At 39.9% G+C, this 23,508-nt stretch overlaps 1 protein-coding gene across 2 annotated transcripts; it reads right to left on the bottom strand.

The window, feature by feature from the left end:
• Nucleotides 1-2,055: 2,055 nt before the first annotated feature.
• LOC139018981 (B-lymphocyte antigen CD20-like) lies at nucleotides 2,056-17,991 on the bottom strand. Of its 2 annotated transcripts, XM_070428090.1 has the most exons (7): nucleotides 17,844-17,991; nucleotides 9,695-9,869; nucleotides 9,144-9,263; nucleotides 7,610-7,666; nucleotides 5,851-6,087; nucleotides 4,773-4,874; nucleotides 2,056-3,878 (listed from the first exon to the last, which is right to left on the bottom strand). In XM_070428090.1, exons 2-7 carry the CDS (start codon nucleotides 9,851-9,853, stop codon nucleotides 3,657-3,659), a joined length of 897 nt encoding a protein of 298 aa, XP_070284191.1. In that variant the 5' UTR covers nucleotides 9,854-9,869; nucleotides 17,844-17,991; the 3' UTR covers nucleotides 2,056-3,656. The 2 variants fall into 2 exon arrangements, with proteins under 2 accessions (XP_070284191.1, XP_070284192.1); XM_070428091.1 differs by lacking the exon at nucleotides 5,851-6,087 and having other exon boundaries at nucleotides 17,844-17,988.
• Nucleotides 17,992-23,508: the final 5,517 nt, after the last annotated feature.

The raw sequence follows: 23,508 nt of genomic DNA, 5'->3' as shown, positions 1-23,508 counted from the left end.
TTAATATATTTCAAATGTTATGCAACCATCACCATTATATAATTCCAGAACATTTTCATCACCCCCAAAGGAAAACTGAATTAATTAGCAGTCACTCTCCACTCTTCTTCCCACCCCACCAGCCTCTGGCAACTGGTAATCTACTTTCTATTTCTATGTATTTGCTTACTATGGTCATTTTATATCAATGGAATCATGTACTATATGGATTTTTGTATCTGGCTCTTATACTTAACATGATGTCTTCAAGTTGTGACATGTACTAGCTCATCATTCCTTTTGATGGCTGAATAATTGTTCATTATATGGATATACCACACTGATTTATCTACTCATCAGTCAATACGCTTTTGGGTTATTTTACTTTTGGGCCATTATGGATAATGCTCCTATGAACATTTGTAGAAAAGATTCTGTGTGATCCTATATTTTCAATTTTCTTGAGTATATATACCTACTAGTAAGCTACTGGGTCTTATAGTAACTTATGTTTAGCTTTTTGAGAAACTGACAATTTTTCAAAGTAGCTACAGCATCTTACATTACCACTAGCAGTGTGTGAGATTCCAATTTCTTCAAATCCTCACCAACAGTCATTACTTTATTTTTTATTATAGCCATCCTGAGTGTGAAGTGGTATCTCATTGTGGTTTTGATATACACTTCCTTAGTGACTTGAGCATTTTTCATGTGCTCATTGACCATTTGTACATTTTTAGAAATATATATTCAAAAATTTTGCTAAGTTTTTTTAAGTGGCTTATTTGTCTTTTTATTGTTGACCTGTAAACTTTCTTTATACATTCTGAATACTAGACCATTATCAGAGACATAATGTTCAAATATTTTCTCCCCTTCAATGGGTTTTATTTTTACTTTCTTTATAGTGCCTTTTGACACACAAAGGTTTTTAATTTTGATAATATTAAATTTATTTTTTTCTTTTGTTGCTTATGATTTTGGTGTCATATCTAAAACATCGTTGCCTAATCCAAGACTTCAAACTTTACAACATGTTTTCTTTTAAGAATTCTATAATTTTAGCTCTTAGATTTAGGCCCCTGACAGTCTTTGACAAGGCTTGAAGTGTTAAGCCACATTTTGAATAATGAGAAGAGGAAATAAGTTTTTTTCTCAAGGTTTCTGCAGCTCCAAAAGTGATTTGCAAAAAAATAAAATAAAAATGGAAATACCCTAAGTAACCAATTATAGAAGAATGATGAATTCTATCTTATTTAATGGAGGGCTAAATTGCAACTAAAAATTATACTTGTGAAAATTATATATCAATAAGGAAAATATTTATGAAAATGATAAGTATAAAAGCAGATTATATTATACAGTGATTATAAGTGGGTAAAATTCTGTATTACTATGAATAAGGGTGATCAATCACCCTGGTTTGCCTTGGATTATCTGGGTTTTAGCACTGAAAGTGCTGCATCCCAGGAAACCTCTCAGTCCTGAACAATCTGGGGTGGTCAGTCACCCTATAATGAAAAAAATTGTCCAAGGGATAATTGGGGAGAAGGTCATAGCAAGGATATTCATTCTTCTTTAACAGTAGACATTAACAGTGTCTCATATTATAAGTGGTTATGTGAGGTGGGTAAAAACTAATTATTTGAGATCATAAAATGAATAAAATAAATTCTTAAGGAAACCATGGATTTGGAAGGGGAACCTCATATGTATTTCAGAAGTGGAGAAAATAAGAAATAAGCGATTGTCTTTTTTTTAAGGTTTTCTCTTTTTTTTTTCCATTGAGTCTAGCATTGCCATGCCTTCTTCCCTTTCCTCTAGTTCAATGCAGGAGTGCCTGCCATATAATTCAGTCAAATTCTAGAATGCTGAGAGTGAGGAACACATTATTAATGACCTGTCCCACGAAAATTTTCCTTGGGAAAGTGTATATGTAAGAATATACCGATATTAATAGTCAATATCCTGATACTTCACAATTCACACCCAGATTAGGGTTGTGTGAATATGAACTTAAGGCTTTAGGAGCCTCACATGGTCTGATGTTATAGGAATAAAGAAGACTTGGGGAAATACCATGTTGGAATCATTTATTGCAGATAAGAACACAAATATAGTTTTATTTATTTAAAGCTAATTTTGAGGACTTTACATAGAGAAATAGCCTACCTCCTTTTTCTTTCTAATCAGAGGAAATATCTTCCATTGGTGGCCCCTAACAAAATGGAAATATCACAGGGAGTGGAAATTACATTGTCTATACACCTGCCAGAATCTGACAGCACTCAACATGTAGCAAATGCTCAAATGTAGTTGATAGATGATAGTGGCCTTCTAGGTTAAGATTCTTTCTTCATAGGGTACTAGTTTCTCTGAATATGAACAAGAATCAATAAGTAGGATAGCTGTTGCCTGAGATTAGGCATTGTAACTATTTATATACTTTTCAAGCATGATCTTCTTTCTCACAATGTCTGTAGCACTTAGCCTGTAGCATTGATAACTTAGTATCTACATTATGTAATCAAACAACCAATTATACATCAATGATGTAAGTAGTTTTTAAAAGGTTGTGAATGTCTAAGTCTTTTTACCCCCACATGGTAAAATTTGATTTCTGACTCTTTTGTGTGTCTCTCTCAATACCTGTTTCATGCTGGTCAGAGAGTAGGTGCTTGATAAAACCTTTTGACTTAACTCTAGTAGTTTATGTGGGCATTGGATAGGTAATTTGGTTATTTCAAACATTACAGGATTTGAGTAAGAAGATTTAGCAATGAAAAAGGCTCTCAAAATTATTAGCTGTAAATTACCTTTACTTATTTACAAATTACTTAGCCTCTTTGAATCATTTGTAAAATAGGGATAGGGATTCTTTTTTATCAGGGATGATCAGATGCAATTATTTGATAAAATATTTTGTTGACTAGAAAATATTCTACAAATACAAGTGTTGGTTATTATTTGAGATATGGCTACTGCTGGTATTTTTCTTTCATTCTTTCTTCTCTTGCCTAAAGACTAAAAGTAGGTAGACAGTGCAGCCAAGAGCCTAGGGCAGGGGTTAGAGAAAGTTAAGACAGATAGAGACATGGCCATTTATAAGCTGTGTTGTTTGTACAAAGAAGGGATTGGGTGATGGTCTCTCAGAGCTTCCCTGAAGGGCTGTGGAGGCTCAGTGTGCGTCAGTGTCAGCCCCATAGAAAGATAGATGGAATAGGCTTCTTATTGCACCTCATTATTATTATTTTTATTTTCCTTAAAACAGTGGTGCAAAGGGACTGTACTCAAAATGTAGATGTGGTAGGAATTAGAGATAGTTTATGGATGGCATGCAGCAATCAGTTATCTTTTTCATCAGGTGCAGAATCTTCCTGTTGAGAAGGGAAGAAATGGAAAACAAACAAAACAAAACAAAAAAACAACAACACTAAAACACTACTATGGCTACTACTTATTCAAGGCAAAGGAGAGGGAGAGAGAGAGGGAGAGAGAGAGAGAGAGAGAGAGAGAGAGAGAGAGAATGCGCATGCGCTGTGGTCACTCCATGCAAAGACCAGAGAGATATGTGGAGTGTCTCAAGTCTCAAGAAATGGGGGGAATATGTCTCTTGGAAGCTATGAACACTAATGCTTAGAAAAAGGAAACAGAAATACCCCCCCGAAAAAAATAGTTTAAGGGACACTATCATCTTCTATTGGTGAGGATTCCTGGTCTTGGGGAGGTTCTGGAAAGTTTACTTCTGTTTCTTCTTCTTCTTCTTCCAGGACTGGAATAATTTCAATGTCTTCTTCAATTTTTGGTTGGGCAGATATTTCAGTCAGCTCTACCACATCTTCTTTTATTTCAATTGCCTTTTCTTTTTTTTCTTCAGCTGACAGGAGAAGAACTACATCCTAGAATACAAAATTCAACAAACTTTTCTTGACTTTTATCATTGCCACATTTCTCAATAATCTCTTTGAATATTTATCAAATAACTCCTTGTTTTTATGCTATTTATTTTATTTCCCATCTTCCTCCAAGTGCCAGGATTGGTTTCCTAGATGCTCATATTTTTACCCAATCACTTATCAAGATTCATCCTCAATGCCAACAGTTTTTTCCCTCTTTTCTAGAATGATCAATATTTGGGAAATAACATTGCAATATAATAGAGGAATTTATATTTTCATTTTTATTTGCCTTTATTGGAGATAATTTTGGAAAAATAATTTTCGGTCTCTAATCCTAATTTTATCATCTGCAAAATGAAATAATTAGTGCTGATTCCTAAGTTCTGTACTAAATCTGACATTCTATGGTTCTGAAGCAGTTAATAATAGCTATTTCCTGGTTGTGGAGCTTCTTTGAACCTCTTGTTTTGGAAGAGGGATTAGATGGATGAAAGGTGGTGGGTGGAAGAAGGGAATACTGAGAAAATAAGTGGAAGAACTATTGTCTTTAATCAACCTTCAACCATCAGCCATCTGCACACATGACACGTGGAATCAAGTTGGATGCTTGAGTCAAGCAGAAGTCAAGGTTAGTAAGAGGGTGTATATATTATAGAACTGTTTCTTCTGTCTAACCTTTAGATTTATTTCAAATTTCAATTCCACCATTATTGGTATTTTCTGCTTCCCAGTAATATGCCAAGGCCATTTTTCATGAAGCTCCCAGGCTCAAAGTCTCATTGGATTACATTCTCTGTATAAAGGATTCTTTTTCTTTTTCTTTCTTTCTTTCTTTTTTTTTGTAAGACATTATTTTCCTAGAGGGAAGTTGAGGACAGAATGGCTACTACTTACAGCTTTGGGTCTGGAGCACAGTTTTTTCCATTCATTCTCAACAGTGCCAGCTGTCACAAGTTTCTGGAAGAAGGCAAAGATCAGCATCACTGCAAAAAGGCTCTGTAAAACAATGAAAAAATGAAGATGAAATGTAATAATAAAAAACATAAGAATAGGGTAAGGGCTCAGTAAATAACTGTTGACTAAAATTAGGTGATTAAAAACAAATTCTTTAGGTAACGACTATCTGTAAGAACTACTAGTATCTTTATAACCCTAAGCCTTAGCACAACTTCTGACACCGAAAAAATAGTTAATCCATGTTGCTGATAGAAAGTGAGTAATAATTAGTTGAAGAATCAATTCTACATAGGAAAGAATAATTACTGAGTCACAAATTAATTGTATCCAGCTTTATTTAGGTGGTATCACACCAAGGAAACCTCTGCACATTTGGGATATGCACCTTTCCCCCTTTAAACTCTACACTAAAAACTCCTTGAGGCAGCCCTAGCTGGTTTGGCTCAGTGGCTAGAGTGTCGGCCTGGGAACTGAAGGATCCCGGGTTCAATTCTGGTCAAGGGCACATGCCCGGGTGGCGGGCTTGATCTTCAGTAGGAGGCATGAAGGAGGCAGCCAATCAATGATTCTCTGTCATCATTGATGTTTCTATCTTTCTCTCTTCCTCTCTGAAATCAATAAAAATATATTTAAAAACAAAACAAAAAACTGCTTGAGGCAAAAGCTATTCATAACAACTTAGGTAGTTCTTCAATGTTCATCTTAATAATAATAATAAATGTAAACACCATTAACAATATTAATGTTAAAACAAACACATACATAGCACTTTCTGTGTACCAGACACTGTTCTAAATGTTTTGCATATATTGACTCATCCTTCAAAACAGGGGTGTAAGTAAGTACTGTTATCTTCTCCATTTCATGATTAAAACTGAGACAGAATGTGGTTAATATTCTTGCCCAAAGGCATGAGGCAATAAGCACCAGATGCAGACAGTCTGGATCTAGAGTTGATGCTCATAATAAAAATGCCACACTTCCTCTCTGAAAAGGAATCATATTTCACACTTACCAAGAACACGGTTCGAATTCTGTAACAATATTGTACATATAAAGAGTTTTTATCAGCGGGGTTAGCTGGTTCACAGTTGTGTATGTTAATATATAGCACAGAAGCCTTAATAAAGTTCAGACTCTCCACTTTAAAAAAATTGGAAACTGTAATATTAAATATGTCCATGATCAAAAGAATTATCCCAGAAATGGCAGCAAAGAGGCTCAATGAGTTCATTATCATTTTCCCTTTGACCTGAAATGAAGACATAAAGAGTCATTAATTGGGTTTGATTTCCATTTGGAGAATTTAAGCTAGGTATTCCAAATCTCATTCCTCTGACTCACAGAGGTACTACTAAATCATCCTATACCACACTTCCCTCAGTTGTTTTTAGTTTTCTGTTACTGTAAAATAAAAACCTTCATCTCTCAATTTTGTTCCTTTCTCCGTATTTCCTATCTCATTTTATGCCATCACCATCCAATCAGTTTATCCAGAAATAATTGTAGGAATAATCCTTCATTCTTATAAATTGTCCCCTTGCACTTCCTTTCACTACCATTGTTACCATCCTAGTAGGTATTTAATAAATATTTATTGGGTAAATGAAAATAAATAGTATTCAGAACATATCTGTCTGTGTAAGAAGGTAGAAGGGAGAGAAAAAAGAAGGTTCTTTCACCTAATAAAGTGGGTATATGTAGGGAAAGAGCAGATAGAACCCTCTGAGTCTGGACCATCAAGTGAAAAGAAAGAACAGCAAGATTAATAACACCACTTTCTCCCTACTGACATCGATTGCAGTCAGCCATCTTTAGGGCTGATGTCTCTGGTAGCACAGGCAAGAGGATGTCAGTGGGAGTGTTCTAACTTGCAAGGATGATAAAAGGTCAAAACAGAAAAATCTATGTGACCAGTACCATAAAGATATGAAATTATTGATGATTACAACACACATATTTCATCCATGACTATATGATCTACAAATGGCAAGTCAGTAGGACTGGCTGTATTTGGAGAATAAAACAACGTGACCTTCATAAACAGTGTCTCCCCCCCCCCCACCCCCGCCCACCCACCCACCCACACACACACAAACTGAGTTTGTCAGACCACCTCTAGAGTAGAGTATTTCCATTCACTCAATCCCTCACTGACTTTGGAAGTGACTCAAGTCAGCAATAGCTTAATAGGTGTAAAAAAATTGGGGGAGAAAACCTTCTGGTGAGCTCATGACCCATACAATATGGGAGTTCTTCTGGGGTGAGAGTGCCTCCGGAGCACTTGCCTTTATACTACTCCATTTCATCCTAATGACAATGTCATGTGGTAGCAAGTACTGTTATCTTCATTTTACAGGTGAAAACTCAGAGGTACATGGAGATAAACTGAGCTCAAAATTGCAGCTCAACATCAACTAGGACTTGAGTCAATCATAGCATTGATTAGATAGCTGTCCTAAATGGCAGCCTGAGAGAAACGACGTAACTTTTAAGGAGATTTGTTAGTCTCACACAGCATTTATCAGTCATAAAATCATAAGCATGCTCTTCATCTGCCTTTAAATTGTTTCCATGGATGCATTTCAGGTAGATCTCATTTTCAAGTTTTTCTTAAATAAAATCAAAATCACATTGTAGAGGATCTTTTGCTTTTAAGGGTTGAGAGAACTCAATGCTATTGTGATTCCAAAGGTCTTTAAGGGTACTTGTTTTCAACTGAGAAATCAAATAAGCCTCTGATGTGTGGGAGAGAAGAACATATGATTACTTGCCAAACTTTTCCTGGAGTTTGTCTTGGCTGCTGCCAGGAGTGATCCAGAAATGATGTACTGTGAAAAGAGAAGTGGTAGATGGGGAAGGGTGTGGAGATGGGAGAATTGGTGCGGGGGGAGGGAGGGGGGTAGAAGCAGAGAGAGTGATTACTTTTTAACATTGAGAACTGGGTTTTAAAAAAGCTATCCACATTTTCAACCCACTTTCACTAATTTACTTAGCCATTTTTATTGGATTCATTTATTTTTCAGTAGTCATATTTCCCCTTTATTCAAGTTCAACTACATTCAATCCATGCCTCTTATTCAACCAACTGAGGAGCTGTGACTAGGAATATAATAAAACCAAAGATGACTTGGCCAACATGGCTCAGTGGTTTGAGTGTAGACCTGCTCACCAGAGGGTCTCAGGTTTGATCCCAGGTCAAGGGCATGTAACTGGGTTTCAGGTCTATTCTCTGCCCCCTGGTCCCGGTGTGTGTGTGGGTGGCAACCAATCATGGTGTCTGACACATTGATGTTTCTCTCTCTCTCTCTCTCTCTTGCCTCCACCCCCTCCTTTCCACTGTCTCTAAAAATCAATGGAAAAAAAAATCTTCACTCCTCCGGCGAGGGTTAAAAAATAATAATAATTAAAAAACACAAAGAGGCAGAATTTGCATTTCCATGTCAGTAGTCAGACTGTGAATTTAAAAGTTTTGTTTTTCTTTTAAAAATTTTTTGTATAATTGCTCTTAGTAGTTCCCAATAATTTACATGACTAATGTAAATTAGTCAAGAGTGAATCAATGTAGGAAATATTTGGCCTGAATGTCATAGGCACCCCATTAAAATGTTGGCTGCTACAGGAAGTGATGATAATTATTTCTCATTTTCCTTTTCTACTGTCCAAGCTGTAAAAATGGAGAAAATTCTTGTTCTAATCTATCTCCCCTTGTTTGGAAAATCTTGGGCTCATCTTCATCATAGCGACTATTAAAATGTAATGGCGATATAAACACCACTGCCCCATACCACACCCAGACAGGCTTACAAGCTTGAAAAACATGTACATGAAACAGCCATAAAGAATGCTGCTCTCCTGATAAGCTACGGGAGATTCATTTGGGATGGGACTAATTTCACCGTGTGCAATAGTAACTAAACAGAATTGTAAGGAAGAAGGACCAGTTGGAAGTGGGATGGCCCTACCCCCTTTTGCTTTCCGAAACACCATGTTATATAGTCCAAATGTCTAGTGCTCCTTGCCCGCCCAGCTTGACTTTGGATAAGTCATGCTTTGAACACTCTTCCTTCCTTTTGCAGATTCATGTAGGATATCTTTCTCTGACTTCACATGAAGCATGATGACTAACTCTCAACCATGGCATTCATACTCAATTTAGTCAAGTTTCTTTCCACAAATTACTTTAATCAGACAAGCTATCTCCTACTCAACTTTCTTCAACACAGAACTAATCTGGTATATTCCTGTGGAGTCTTTTTTAAATTTTTGTCTGCATCACTCCCCAAATGGTTGTGAATTTTTACTCACCATAATGCCTCCCCAGAGAGGGTACCACACAGTTACACAGATAGGTACATAGACCTCTAGGTGGATTATCAGGAGACCACCAAGAGCAATGTGGAAGAGCCCATTCATAATCTGGACAGCCTGTGGAGAAAATAGGGGCACTGGTGAGTGAATTTAAATCATCTTCAAGTCAGAAAGCAAAGGTAAGGCTGGAAGCCCTGGCTTGGGCCTGTGTAAAATGCCTAAAAGAAGTGGTGAAGGTGCCAAGACCTATGTCTTGTTTGGATTCATTTTCTTCACCACCTGGGTGAAGAAAATGGGTCATTTCCAAGGCAGATATGCCTAGGATATTGGTGATGAACTGGGATATCATATGTAAGTCTCAAAATCAGAAGATTACTGTGATAACTTCTCTGTACACCTTTGATTTGACCCATCATTTCAGACATGAAGAATACCTCAGGTTGGATCAGATACCTTCAAATTGGATTGAATCCTGTACCTGGTATACAGTATCTACTTCTATAAGCCAGAGAATCCCTAAGATATGGAATGGAGGGTAACTGACTCACCCCCAAAGCCTTGGATTCCCTCATGAAGAAGCTTTGTGTGGGGCCAACCACAGGAGATACCTTCCTGGGAATTATTTTTTTAACAGGTTGCATGGCAATAGGGCCTTTCGTAGGATCTTCTGGGAAAGCTCCACTCATTGAATTTCTGGGTGTCGTCATTTCACCCTCAAAAATCCTAAAAATAAAACAAATAATAGAATGAGAAGAGAGAGAACAGGATTTCAGTAGTCTTTTATCTTGTGTCATTTGATCTGAATACTTTTTTTCAATATTTTTTTCCATGGGTGACTTTGAGGGTAAACATGGCCTCTTCCTTGTGACTTTGGATCTGAGGCAAGTCCTACTGGATTGGGAGGGGGCATCTCAGGCAAGGACATATGGGCCCAGGGTTTGCTGCCATTATTCTTAACAACTATATTTGGGGCATAATTTATCTTGTAAACACCATGCTCATATATCTGCATGTTCTGTTTGTCTCTCAGCCCTGGATGCTTTTCTTATGCTTTAATATTGGAAAATGCATTTTGTATGGACTTGCCCTTATTCCTATGCTTATTTGCTTTTGTCCATTGTGATGGACCAGAGGCATCATGACAGAATATGATGATGTCTGTCCTTGGAGTCAGGAAGGGCTGATTCTGCTACTAACTCTGTGACCTTGAGTTAATCACTTCAAGGAGGCTCTCTAAGGTTGTATGTAAGACCAGGGCCTCCTGATTCAGATTGCCTAGGTTTAAATCATGAGTCTTCTTTTTGCTGTGAACCTTGGGAAATTTTTTTAAAAGTCTCTGGGCCTCAAGTTGAACTATTGTTATGGAAGATAATAATAATTCTTTTCTCATAGGGTTGCTATAAGGTTTAAATGAGCTGATGGTCTGTGGATGGCTGGTGTCTTTTTACTCAGATGGAGCTCAAATGTCAGATTCTCAGAGAAGCCTTCCCTGAACCCTCAATCCATGATTCAACCTCCTAGTTACTCTGTCCCACAACACCCCATTATATTTGATTGCTTGTTTATAAATTCCATCAAAGCAGAGACCTTGTTCTCTCTTACCCAGTATTTTAGTAGTTTCTTAGTAAGTATATTGAAGAAATAAATGTATGTAAGATACTTATGTCTGAATGATTATTAGCTGTTTTTGTTGCTGCTCTTGTTTTTAGCATTATTACCTTTTGAGCATTACTTTCTCTTGTTTCTATCTGAAAAATGAGCACAATACCCCTTTCACAGACATTTGTGAGAAGTTAACATGTGAAAGTGCCTAGTACATAGTGAGAAAGTAGTAAATGCTAGTTGTTCTTAGAAGTCATAATTTATTCATTTCTGAAGTTAGACAGTGACTATTATCAAGGTCCTTCCCAGTGCTAATACTTCAAGACTGCTCAGCCCTCTTTACCTTGGGCTTTCTTCTGGTATTCATTTGTTTATGTCAATTTCTTACATGAATTCTATTTGGTCTCTCCTGGGCTCTGGAAATCTCTCTTTCGGGACACATCTTTGTTCTTGTCTTTATTGACTGCAAGTTGTGTAAGGAGACTTGGAGACCAAGACTGTCTGTCCACCTTGCTTATCTTACTGAAGTCACGCAGAGCCAGGCAACTACAGGTGTGCCATGAGACAGGTAATTGGATGTCTCCTGGGCCTCACCTTTGTACCTGCTTTATAGTGACAAAGAGATTTCACATCTGGCATCTCATTTGAGCCTCACAGAGTAGATTAGGGATAAGTCATTGTCCCTACTTTGTACAGAAGGTAACAAGGGCATAGAAAAGTTAGGTAACTGTTCAAAGTTTCATGACTAGTAGAGATTTAAAATGTGGACTTGGACCTCTACAATTAGGCACCTATGGTATCAGACTGCTTTGTACCCTGTAGGGAATAGGAATTCAGTCTATTTTACTAATGAACCTCTTTCTTCTCCTTCAAATTGGGTGATTACAAATCAATTGAGGAAAGAATATCTGTCTGAGCTGAAGGGGAGAGAGGAGGATTTGACTGAATGCTTTGCACTTAATTTTGCTCAAATTCTAGATTATCATATGTCATGTGGTCTTGGGGATCTGCTTTGTACCAACCAAAAGGAATATATCAGTGTAGCCCACCACAGAGTTTACAAACTGGTCACCAGACAGGATTTTTAAAGCTACTCATGGGGAACCTCAGAAACCATTCTGTTCATTTGACAAATGAAGAAATGGCGGCCCAGGGATGGGACATGCCTTGTTAAAGACTTTGCTCCCAGTGATCAAGCCAAACCAGAAGGCAGTCACCATGGCCCTGAGACTGGTGCTCTTTCTGCCACACAACAAGCTATACCACATACAGTTATTCACTGAGCACCTACTATGAGCCAGGAATAGTGTATATGCATCTAGTTCCAACTCTCCCAATACCTTCTTTACTAAGTAGGCGTTTTATCTTATTGCAAACATAGAAATGGAGGGTCAGAGAGGTTAATTTTCCCATGCCAAGTGTGGAATGAGCTGGGAGTCACCACACTCCTCTCCAGAAGGCTCATTTTAGTAAGGATGACTTAAAGAGCAAAAGTCATCAATTATCTAGATGATTGGACTTCTGTTGTTTTTAATCTCTCCATATTTTTTCAATGGCCTAAGGTTGTATCTGTATTATTGATGAGATAAGCCATTTATATAAGCAAGTTCTACTTAGGCTATGTCTGCAATGGCTAATGGCAGTAATGACCATTAGGGAAAACTATATTTTCTCTATTAAAATAATGTCTTGCTATGGAAATTTCTACAAAGCTTTCAAAAATATTAAGATAAAAATGGTAGTAGATAAACAAAAGCATACCTGTTTCTATATGCTACTTCATTTCGTATGCAAATATGCTCTCATGTGTATATACTTATGTGTGTGATTATATTATATTATATTATATTATATTATATTATATTATATTATACTAGAGGCCCGGTGCACAAAAATTTGTGCACTGGGGGGAGGGGTAGGGGGGACCCCAGCCCGGCCTGTGCCCTCTTGCAGCCTGGGACCCCTCGGGAGATAACGACCTGCTGGCTTAGGCCTGCTCCCGGGTGGCAGAGGGCAGGCCCAATCCCTAAGTGCAGCCCCTGGTCAGGCTCAGAGCAGGGCCGATTGGGGAATTGGGGCTCCGCCCCGTCATGCACAGAGCAGGGCGGATAGGGAGGTTGCGATGCCACCCTCAGTCACGCTCAGGGTAGGGTCGATTGGGGGGTTGGGGCACCGCCCCCTGTCACACTCAAGGCAGGGTCGATGGGGAGGTTGCAGCACCACCCCCTGTCACTCACAGAGCAGGGCCCATCAGGGGGGTTGGGGCTCTGTACCCTGTCACACACAGAGCAGGGTCAATCAGGGGGTTGGGGAGCTCCCTCCTGTCATGCACAGAGCAGGGCCCATCAGGGGGTTGAGGAGCTCCCCCTGTCACTCACAGAGTAGGGCCGATAGGGAGTTGGGGCACCGCCTCCTGTCACACACAGAGCAAGGCCGTGGAGGGGGGTTGGGGCGCCACCCTCTATCACCCACAGAGCAGGGCCGATCAGGGGGTTGGTGTGCTCCCCCCTGTCAAACACACAGCCACAGGGCAATCAGGGGATTGGGGAGCTCCCCCCTATCAGGCACAGAGCAGGGCTGATCAGGGGGTTTGGGAGCTGCCCCCTGTCACGCTGATCCCGGTGCCGGGAGGCATATTACCCTTTTACTATATAGGATAGAGGCCTGGTGCATGGGTAGGGGCTGGCTGGTTTGCCCTGAAGGGTGTCCTGGATCAGGGTGGGGGTCCCCACTGGGGTGCCTGGCCAGTCTGGGTGTGGGGCTGAAGGCTGTTTTCCAGCTGGTGAGTGACTAAATCTCCCAACCGCTCCTTGTTTTCTTTTTTTTTTTTTTTTTTTATTCTGGGCCAGCTTTAGTGCTGAGGCCTCGCTGCTGAAAACATGGATACAATGTTTCAGTCCGCCTGGCTTTCAGTCCGGCTGGTTTCTGGTGTTTTGTTTAGCTTCTTATTTGCAACATAGTACATAGTTTCTTAGAGTTGCAGCTTAGAGGCTGGCAAGTGAGGCGGGGAACGTTGGAGTCCGCAGCAAGCAAGCCTCATGCTCGCTTCAGTGCCTGGCTGCTGGCCGCCATCTTGGCTGACAGTTAATTTGCATATATCACTGATTAGCCAATGAAAAGGGTAGCGGTCATACGCTAATTACCATGTTTCTCTTTTATTAGTGTAGATTATATTATATTATATTAGAGGCCTGGTGCACAAAATTCATGCATGGGGGGGTCCCTCAGCCCAGCCTGCACCCTCTCCAATCTGGTACCCCTCAAGGGATGTCCGACTGCCGGTGTAGGCCTGATCCCACATCCTTCTCACAATCCAGGACCGCTGGCTCCTAACCGCATGCCTGCTTGCCTGCCTGATCGCCCCTAACCACTCTGCCTGCCTGTCTGCCTGATTGCCCCTAACTGCTCACCTGCCATCCTGATTGCCCCTAACTTCTCCCCTGCTGGCCTGATTGCCCCTAACTGCTCCCCTGCTGGCCTGATCACCCCTAACTGCTTCCCTGCTGGTCTGAACTCCCCTAACTGTTCCCCTGCCTGATTGCCCTTAACCACCTCTGCCTGCCTGCCTGATTGACCCTAACTGCTCCCCTGCCTGCCTGATTGACCCTAACTGCCTCTGCCTCGGCCCCCACCACCATGGCTTTGTCCAGAAGGAAGTCTGGAAGACGTCTGGTCTACCTGTCTAATTAGCATATTATCCTTTTATTAGTATAGATTAGATTAGATTAGATTATCCTCGTAGCACAGATTTGTGCACTGGTGGGGTCCCTCAGCCCTGCCTGTGCCCTCTTGCAGTCCAGAATCCCTCCGGGGATGTCGAAGAGCCGGTTTCAGCCTGATCCCCACAGGCCAGGCCAAGGGACCCCACCGGTGTGCGAATCCATGCACCAGGCCTCTAGTATGCATATAAGATCTTTGGTTAATCTCTCCCTCCCCTCTTCCCTCTAAGATTCATCAGTCTGATCCATGTTTTCATGTTTGTGCATTGAGTGTCTGCCCCCTGGTGGTCAGTGCATGTCATAAGTACTGGTCAAATGGTTGAATGGTCACTTAAGCTTTATATATAGATTATATTATTCCAGGGCTTTATAGAATGACTGGATAATGAAAGCTTCATTCTATGGGAATATATAAAAGTAGACCACATACTCCTAAGGATATTGTAGATTCCTGAAGCTTTGCCCTATTCAAAAAAAATTGTTCATAATTACTTACACGATGCCCTACATGGTTATGCCCAAAGACTCATTGGTACATTAATAACTCATAACCAATGTTGGTTACTGAGCACATTGGTCAAAATATGGTAATAATAGTATCTTATTTTCACTAAGCTATATGAAAATAAGGACTCGGTTTACCAGACACTGCCCCATTTTATGGCAAATCTCTTTTGATTTTTAAAAGATACCACTGTTTCTCTCCACCCACTGAAGGAGAGCTCACAGCCTTCATGGGTTTTGGTTTGAGTTATGACTTTTAGGTCCAATAACTGCATCATTTACTGAGAAGTTCAAGGCTTTTGTCACCTCAACTTCCCCCTTTGTTACCTCAACTTCCTCCTTTGCCACTCAAAATACTTTTGCATTTTTATCCTTTCTGGCCTCCTGTGTACTTATCTCTTAGGAAGAATGTTCTTGCTTCCTTTCCCTCTGCCTGTGCATCTCAGCCTATCTCCATCCACCAAGATTTTAGTCCTTCAAGGAGTCGGTTGTTGCATCATCCGTCTCACTGTTCCCAATACCCATGTAGCTGGAGCTAGTCCCAGCTCTGTTGCTTGCTACTTTTGTTATCTCTTGATTCAAAGTATTGTTTTGAGAACATTAGATACCTTGAAATTTATAAAATATATAACATTTAAAGAAAATTGTAAGCACCAGACCTTTTTTTTAAATAGTAAAATGTGCCGCGGTGTCCCCCCATCCCAAAGCCCTTTCTTTAATATAGCAGTGTCCCTCAACACTGCCCAGTGTCCCTGTCCTTTACCCAAAGCTTCTTAAAAGCTTATGGTTCCACTCTCTTCCTCCACTTCCTCTCTGCCCCCTCACTCATCAATGCTTCACAGCCAGTTGTAGGGGAGTCACTCAACTGGAACTGTTCTCTGCAGGGACCGTGCTGCAGAGTCCCCAGCCTTTCCTCAGGCATCATCCCTCCGATTGCTTTCTTTCTGTTTCCCCTGTCGCCCAGGCATAAAAAGTTGGAGCCATCTGTCACTGGGCTCCTTCGTCTCCCACGTTCACTCAATGGCCAGGTCATGCTGTATGGGCCTCTGTAATGTACCTTATCTTGCAGGTGAGCCTTTTTCTACTTCCACTATCACCTCATGCATTCAATTCTCATTTCCTCTCTTGGTTTGAGCACAAAAATCTTGCTTTTCTGCCTTCTGTCTTTCTCTTTTCTAATCCACCCTCTCTCCTTTTTTTTCTTTGTTTTTTTTTTTAGTCCTCACCTGAAGATATTTTTCCATTGATTTTTAGGAAGAGTGAAATTTGAGGGAAAGACAGAGAGAAACATTGATGTGAGAGAAACACATCGACATGAGCCCAACCAATGCCCAGGCCTGAGAGGAGCCTGCAACCAAGGTATTTGCTCTTGACCAGGATCAAACCTGGGACCCTTTGGTCCACAAGCTGATGCTATATCCACTGAGCCAAACTGGCTAGGGCTACCCTCCCTCCTTCCGTGATGGATTTGAAGCAGGATTTGGTGTCCATCACCCCGCTCCAGAAATGTTATCCTGTGATCCAATGCCCTAAATTACAACTTAGGTTATGCTCTTCCTGAGCTTGAACTCTCTCTCCAAACAGTCATTGCCTGTAAAGAAGCCCTTCACAGTTCAGCTCTACCTAACTTCTTAAGCTCCATCCCATTGTTTCCCACTGTTTCCCACGGGAGCCAGAACCCCTGGTCTGGACAAGCCTCTTGCTTTCTCCTCTCAATCCTCTCCTCTGTGAAACGCTCCTCCTGCCCCTGCATTTTCAGCCAAATTCCCCATGAGACACACACATGACCCAAGGTTGTTCCTGCCCTTCTCACTGATGGCATCGACTTCTCTTTCAAAGTCACAGCTCTTTGCATTTCTTACTATTTTCTTTATATACCATATTGTAGCTTCTCTAATGGGATGTAAATCCTGCGAGGAAATTTCCTACTAGGATTACACAGAGAACTCATTTTCTCCATACTATGAGGTCAGTAAACGTTAGAATGAACATTAAACTGAACTGCCTCTTCAGAGCAGGTTTACAAAATGCACAGGGCATCGGACAAAAAGGCAGTCTGATCAGAGACATCTAATTATCTTACGGGAAACAGAAGAAGGAGTCACATTATATACTGGTTTTAGAAAATAGTTATGACATGGTTAAATTTTATTTTTGTCCTCTTTCATTAGAGCTTCCTCTCATCTCCAGTGCCCACTTTTACTCTACGCTTCTGTGATGGATTTGAGTCAGGATTTGAGGTTCATTTTGGGGTCCACCAAGCCCCTTCAGAAATGTTAGCCTGTGAGGCTTAGTAACATCTAAGGATATTTCCATTTCGTGGGCTATCTTTTGAAGGGAAAAAAATTAATGGGAATAGAGTTATTTTCATTATAACCACAACTAGTTACTTTCTTGTTTTGTACTACACAACTAGTTCTAAGAGCTTCAGGATTTTAGCTCATTTAATCTTTATAATGCAATTGGTGTTACTATTGCCACAATTTTATAGAAGAGAGAACTGAGAACACAGAGGCTTAGTAACTCGTCCTGAGGTTATGTGGCTTGTAAGTGGTAGAGTGCAGGTCTGAGCCCAGCAGGTTGGCAATTGTGTTTTAATCTACATGATGTAATCTGACTCAAAGTTGATCTGCCAGAATTGAGAAAGAGAGAGAGAGAGAGAGATAGAGAGAGAGAGAGAAAGGGAAATATTAAGAGTGGGTGGGCAGCAAACTTTGATATGACTCCTCCTCAAATCATGACACTATCAGAAAACCTGACCAGGAAAGTGCTAAAATTAAAGCCAAAAATCTCCACTCTCCGAAACTATCCTATACCTCCCCCAGCAATTACTCCCTTTTAGTAATTGAAACATAGAAAATTGATTCCTTACCTGAGTCTCCAAGACCTTAGGGCTCAAGGGCTGATTTGATGCTGGCTGCTGAGTTCACTTGACTGCTACTTTCTCAAGTGCACAGGGGTGAATGAGATAGGCCAGACCTAGGATCGCTGATAGATACCAGGTGACAGGAAATCAGTGACTTCTGCTACCTTGGACATCACCCCAATTACTTTGGTTTAATATACACTTATTAGAGCTGAAGGACATAGAAAAAAGTTTCTGCCTTACAGGAGGTTTCACTTCTTGAAAAGGACCCCAGGGGACTGCCTGACGTACTTTGCACAACCTTAATTAGAAGAACTTTGCAGCCCCCACCCTGTAAGCAGGTGTGGATATTGGGTCCCCAAGGGCAAGAAGGGCTCTAGAAATTTTGCAAAGATGGGCTGTGAACACTTTTAACTTTTTACTTCACTTTTAGGAGTGGGTAGGTAGGAAGGAGGCATCCATGCAGAAAGAATTAAGAATCATTAAGCCCTTACACTTGAGAGATTCTGTGTATCTGTCCCCAAATATTGTCTCATTAGCCCACACTTAGGGTTCTAGTGGGACCACATGTGTCTTGTGTCGGATTTAGTAAAAATGGCCTAAAAATATACTCTGGTGCTGTAGACCACATCCCCAAAAGCTTGAGACAAGAGTTTCATGTTTGGGGATATAAATTGAAATAGTACTTTTACCTGCAAACCTACCTTTTCCTCCACCTACCTTTTCCTCCATCTGTTTAGTTCCCTTGTGTCCCCTCTTTTTTAATTCTGGGCTGGAGCTAGAGCTATCAAGCCCAGTGCCAGATCAAATGAGGGAATGGAGGAAGCTGATAGCCAGGAGAGTGCAAACATTTAAGAGATGAACCAAAGAAAGTTTTGCCCCCAAATACTGAGCCCCCTACCCCCACTATATACAGCCTCTACAGTAGTCTCCCCTTGTTTGTGGTTTCACTTTCATGGGTTTTAGTTACCCACAGTCAATTTTGGTCTGAAAATATTAAATGAAAAATTCCAGAAATAAACAATTCATATTTTTAAATTGTGTGTCATTCTGAGTAGTGTGATAAAATCTTATGCTGTCCTGCTCTGGCCCACCCCAGACATAAATCATCTCTTTGTCCAGTATCTCCACACTGTATATGCTTCTTCCCACTGGTCGCTAAGTAGCTGTCTAGGTTATCAGATCAACTGTGGTGGTATCTCAGTGCTTGTGTTCAGCTAACTCTTATTTTACTTAATAATGGCTCCAAATCGCAATAGTGATCCTGGCAACTTGGATATAACAAAGAGAGAATGTGAAGTGTTATGTATGTGTAGGAAAAAATATAATACATTCAGGGTTCAATACTGTCTGTGGTTTCAGGCATCCACTGGGAGTCTTAAAATAGATTGCTTATGGGCACATGTTGGATTTTTCATTATTTTTAAAATGTCCTTCCCCATTGCTTCATTTCATTAGAGACCCACGGTTGTAGTTAGGTAATTGTTTGCCTATTCTAAAGGGCTGAAATATGGTAGCTCTATTGCCGAATCTAAGGTTAATTCATATTTAATCTCTTCTTTTCTCTTCCTTCCTCTTTTTCTTCCTTTGCCTCTCTTTTCTTTAGGGTGGTTTGGAATCAAAGGGCTAAAACCAGTGATTAATAGTAGGTCTGGAGAGGCTACTTTTGATGCAACATGTAAGAAAATGCCACCTCATTTGTTTCATTTTGCTCTTATCTCCCTTGCCTTTGGGATTAATCTTATTAACCAATCTCACCCAATAAATTTATTTTTAAAAAATTAAAAATGCTATCTCCCCATCCAGGAGTAGTTCATCAGTGTAGTAGGCTACCACTTGAAGGGATAACTTATTGTCATCAAGTATACACAGGTAAGCCTTGCATTCACCTCTCATAAAAGTCATAGGGAGGAGAGGAGTGGAAGCATAAGCTTTGTCACCCATCCATTCAATATTCTGGCTATGGATCTATGGGTATCTGCTTAAGTGCTTGTGTGATTGATGACAGGGACAGTAATTTCATAGGGTCTGAGTTGTGGATGACTATGAGGCCAGAGGTTTGGGTCCAGGATGTTGAGTGGCTATAGGGACGTGCCTTCATTTCAGTGAGCTTGGGAGCAGGGTCAGACTTGGCAAATATCTGGCATCAGTGAGGCTCAAATTGGGGTTTCACACCTGATTCTTCATATCCTTGTCTCTGTGTAGGCCCTGCTTTTCCCAACTCTTCCTTGGAATGTTTGCTACTCTGTTTTTTGGTGTGTGTTTTTCAAACTTAGGTGGCTACAAATGTGATTGCTCCTAAATAAACTTGAATTTAAACTTATATAAACTTTCACTTAGCCTTTGCAGGTTTGGCTAGATTGACCTGTAGGTGCTTGAGTGTGTTGAAATCCCACTACAGTTTGGGTTTGTCAGTAGCACTTTATTTGTCCCATTTTTTTTCCTCTGTTATGTTTGAGGATGTTTTATGACATCAATTATACATTTAAAATTTTTTTTTCTCTAAAGTAAACCTCTTGTCATTACGTAGTGGCCTCCTTACTTCCATATAATGACCTCTTTCTTGAACTCTGCACAGACTTTTATCAATTCCACTTTTATTTTGTCAGCATTTGCCTGATAGGAATTTTTCTTCCTTTTATTTTCCCTACCTCCTAATACCCCTATTTATTTTTATCCTGGAAACATTTGCCTCTCTTATGAAAAGTATGTTTTGCAATGTAGTTTCTACATTTCGCAATGCCATTACGATGTACCGTCATCATTATTTGTAGGCTTTGACTTGTGTGTCCCTTGCAAGCAGTAATTTCATAGGGTCTGATTGCCTTGTTCTCTGCAGTGCTGTGAAAGATGACAGTTCTGCTGGGGTACTGCCTCTCATGTCAGTGATCAGCAGCCCTCTCCACTCTCAGGAGGCTACCTAGTGCTGGAGGGTTTGGTATCAGAGAATTGGTTAGGGAGATTCAGGGTCCCTCAGAGGTGAAACCGAAGACCTTACTATGAATACTTTTTAAAATTAAATTTATGGGGGTAACATTGGTTAAGATTACATGGGTTTCAAGTGTACAATTCTATGGTACATCATCTGTATATTGCTTTGGGTGCCCACCGCTCAAAGTCAGATCTTCTTCCATCACCATATATTTGTCGCCCTTTACCCTTTACTCCACCCCCCACCCTACCAAGTTGCAAATAGAACTTGGTTACAAGTTGGAAAGTCCCAATGTTATACTTATAAATAATTAAAACTCAGGAAAATGTAAATTTGAGTACTTAAGAGCTTTGTAGTTTAAGAGGTCCTCTTTCTGTTTTGGGGGACTACTTTACATTTTTGACAGTTAGGAAAGTTACATCAGTTGAATACCTATTTATAGTCCAAGCATTGTTGATATAACACTATAATTTGATTCTGTTTTATAATCAGTGGAAATGAATGTTCAGGAAGTGGGGGAAACTGACCCATAGTCATAGAGTAAGTGATAAAATGTGATTTTGGAAAGCAAGAAAACCTCAATTATAAATTTAAAAGAAAATGTACCATTTCCTAAGTTATTTTTAAGTCCCAGGCACTGACAAAACCAGTTTACATGGTTCACTTAAGGCTCATGGAAAACCCCCCCCCCCCCCCCCCCCCCCCGCCCAGGGAGGTATTATTACATCTTAATCTAGAAATTTAAAGCTCATGCAGGTTAATTTGTTCAAGTCAATTAGCTGTAAATTGCAAAACTGACATTTAAAACTAGGTCTGACTTAAAAGCCCTGACCATGAGGTGAAAGCTTTTCACCCTTAAATATATCTCAAACCTCACACATTTGAACCTCACTCAGCCACCACCAAATATTTTTTCATCAGAACCTCACTCCACTGGAAATAAATACTTAAAAAACATAAATATTTTTCATCAGAACTTCATTTCCCCATCCCCTGCCTTCATATATGCACCTATAGGCTGATCTCCTTCCATCTCACAGCAGAAATGAAAGTCAGATAGTTTATTTCTTTGAATATGCCAAGTACTTTTATGCCAATAGAAGCATAGGACAATGGGATTTGGAATTGGAGATCTTGCTTCAAATCCTGGTTCTAATTCCCCTTTGTGGTCTCAGAAAAGTTAACCATGTTGAGTTTCAGTTTTCATGACTATAACATAGGTCAGTCATACCTCTCAGGGGGCTGTCATGACAATTAAAGATGGCAGAAGAGCTCTAATACTGAGCAGGTAGTCCGTCAGTGGACACAATATAAGGCAGCTGTCCTTAAAGTGTGGTCTGAGGAACTTCTGAAGTCCTTGAGGCACTTTTAGATGGGTTGGGGAGGGGGGGCGGTCTGTGAACTCAAAACAATTTTCATAATAATACTAAGACCTATTTATCCCTTTCCGTGAGTTTGCAGTGGTATTCTCCACAGCCCGCAGAAGATGAGATGTCACAATAGGTTGAATTCAAAACAAGAGAATCTGTTTGTCTCCCATTAAGATAGAAAGAAATGGTGATTCCTAACATTTGCATTGGGAGTCACCTGGTGATCTTTGAAAAATATTGGTGCCCAGCTCTCATCACATTCTGATTTCACTGGTATGTGGTAGTATGTGGTGCATTGGGTTTATAAAAGTTCTTCAGGTGATGTGAATAGACAGTAAAATTACATGGGGATTTGTTTTTCAATGGGCATAAAGTTTTTTTTTATGAGGATGAGTAAGTTTTAGGAATCTTCTGTACAACAGGGCACTTACAGTTAATAATACGGTATTGTTCGCTGTAAAATATTCTGAGGATAGATTTCATGTTATGTTCGTACCAAAAACAAAAGCAAAATAAAAAATTAACAAAAGAATACAAGGAAATTTTTGGAGGTGATGGATGTGTTTAGTATCTTGGTTATGGTGATGATATTGGGAGTATGCATACATTAAATGCAAAACATTTTGTATACAAACTATGACTCAATAAAGCTTTAAAAAATGAGAAAAGAATGTTAAGTAACCTATAAAAAGAGATTTGCAAAACTTTTTATCAGTGCCACTCTCCACACTATTTTTTTCTATTTTGAAAAATATAGTTATGTTAATAAAAGGTTTGTTTGTAGCATTATATAATGAGTCTTCAATAGTTTTTTAAAGTATAAGAGGGGTCTGAGACCAAAAGTTTCAAAGATGTTGGTATATGTATTAAGACCTTGGGCCCTGGAGACACACTGTCTACACTTAAACCTCACACATTTGCCCTTGCAACTGACCTTGGGTACATAACTTACCTTCTCTGTGCGTTAGCTTCCTTGTTCATAAAATGAGTTTCATAATAAAATTCGCCTCTTAGAATTTGTTGTGAGATTAAATGAGTCATATACATAAAACACTTCATACAGTGCTTGGAACATTGTACTGGCTTTTACCAATATTTCCCCTCATTATTGTTACTATTGTAGTTGTTATAAGTTGATAATATTGATCCTGCATGATCCATGTAAAATTTGTGGGCCAAGACATTCTTCCCACTAACTCATCTGTCTACAGGACAATGGGGTAGGAGCCTCTTGGAGACAGAGCCTCCTGGAGAAATCAGTAGGGCCTGGTCACTGCACACCCTGGACTTTGATTCCTTTATCTGTTTGTTGCAGCGGCAACACCACCACACTGCTTCAGTGAATGCATGACTGACACCAAAGTGACCA

Source organism: Myotis yumanensis, unplaced genomic scaffold (genome assembly GCF_028538775.1).
Source record: "Myotis yumanensis isolate MYYU_CA2020_CCGP unplaced genomic scaffold, mMyoYum1.0.hap1 SCAF_10, whole genome shotgun sequence".
Lineage (NCBI taxonomy): Eukaryota > Metazoa > Chordata > Mammalia > Chiroptera > Vespertilionidae > Myotis > Myotis yumanensis.
This window is presented reverse-complemented; position numbering and strand designations above follow the sequence as displayed.

Coding starts and splice junctions, on each gene's coding strand:
- LOC139018981 (XM_070428090.1), bottom strand. CDS start 9,853: ATGACGACACCCAGAAATTCAATGAGTGGAGCTTTCCCAGAAGATCCT. Junction 6,088..7,609: donor CAAACTCCAGGAAAAGTTTG/GCAAGTAATCAT, acceptor TCTTCATTTCAG/GTCAAAGGGAAAATGATAAT. Junction 3,879..4,772: donor TGTGCTCCAGACCCAAAGCT/GTAAGTAGTAGC, acceptor TTTGTATTCTAG/GATGTAGTTCTTCTCCTGTC.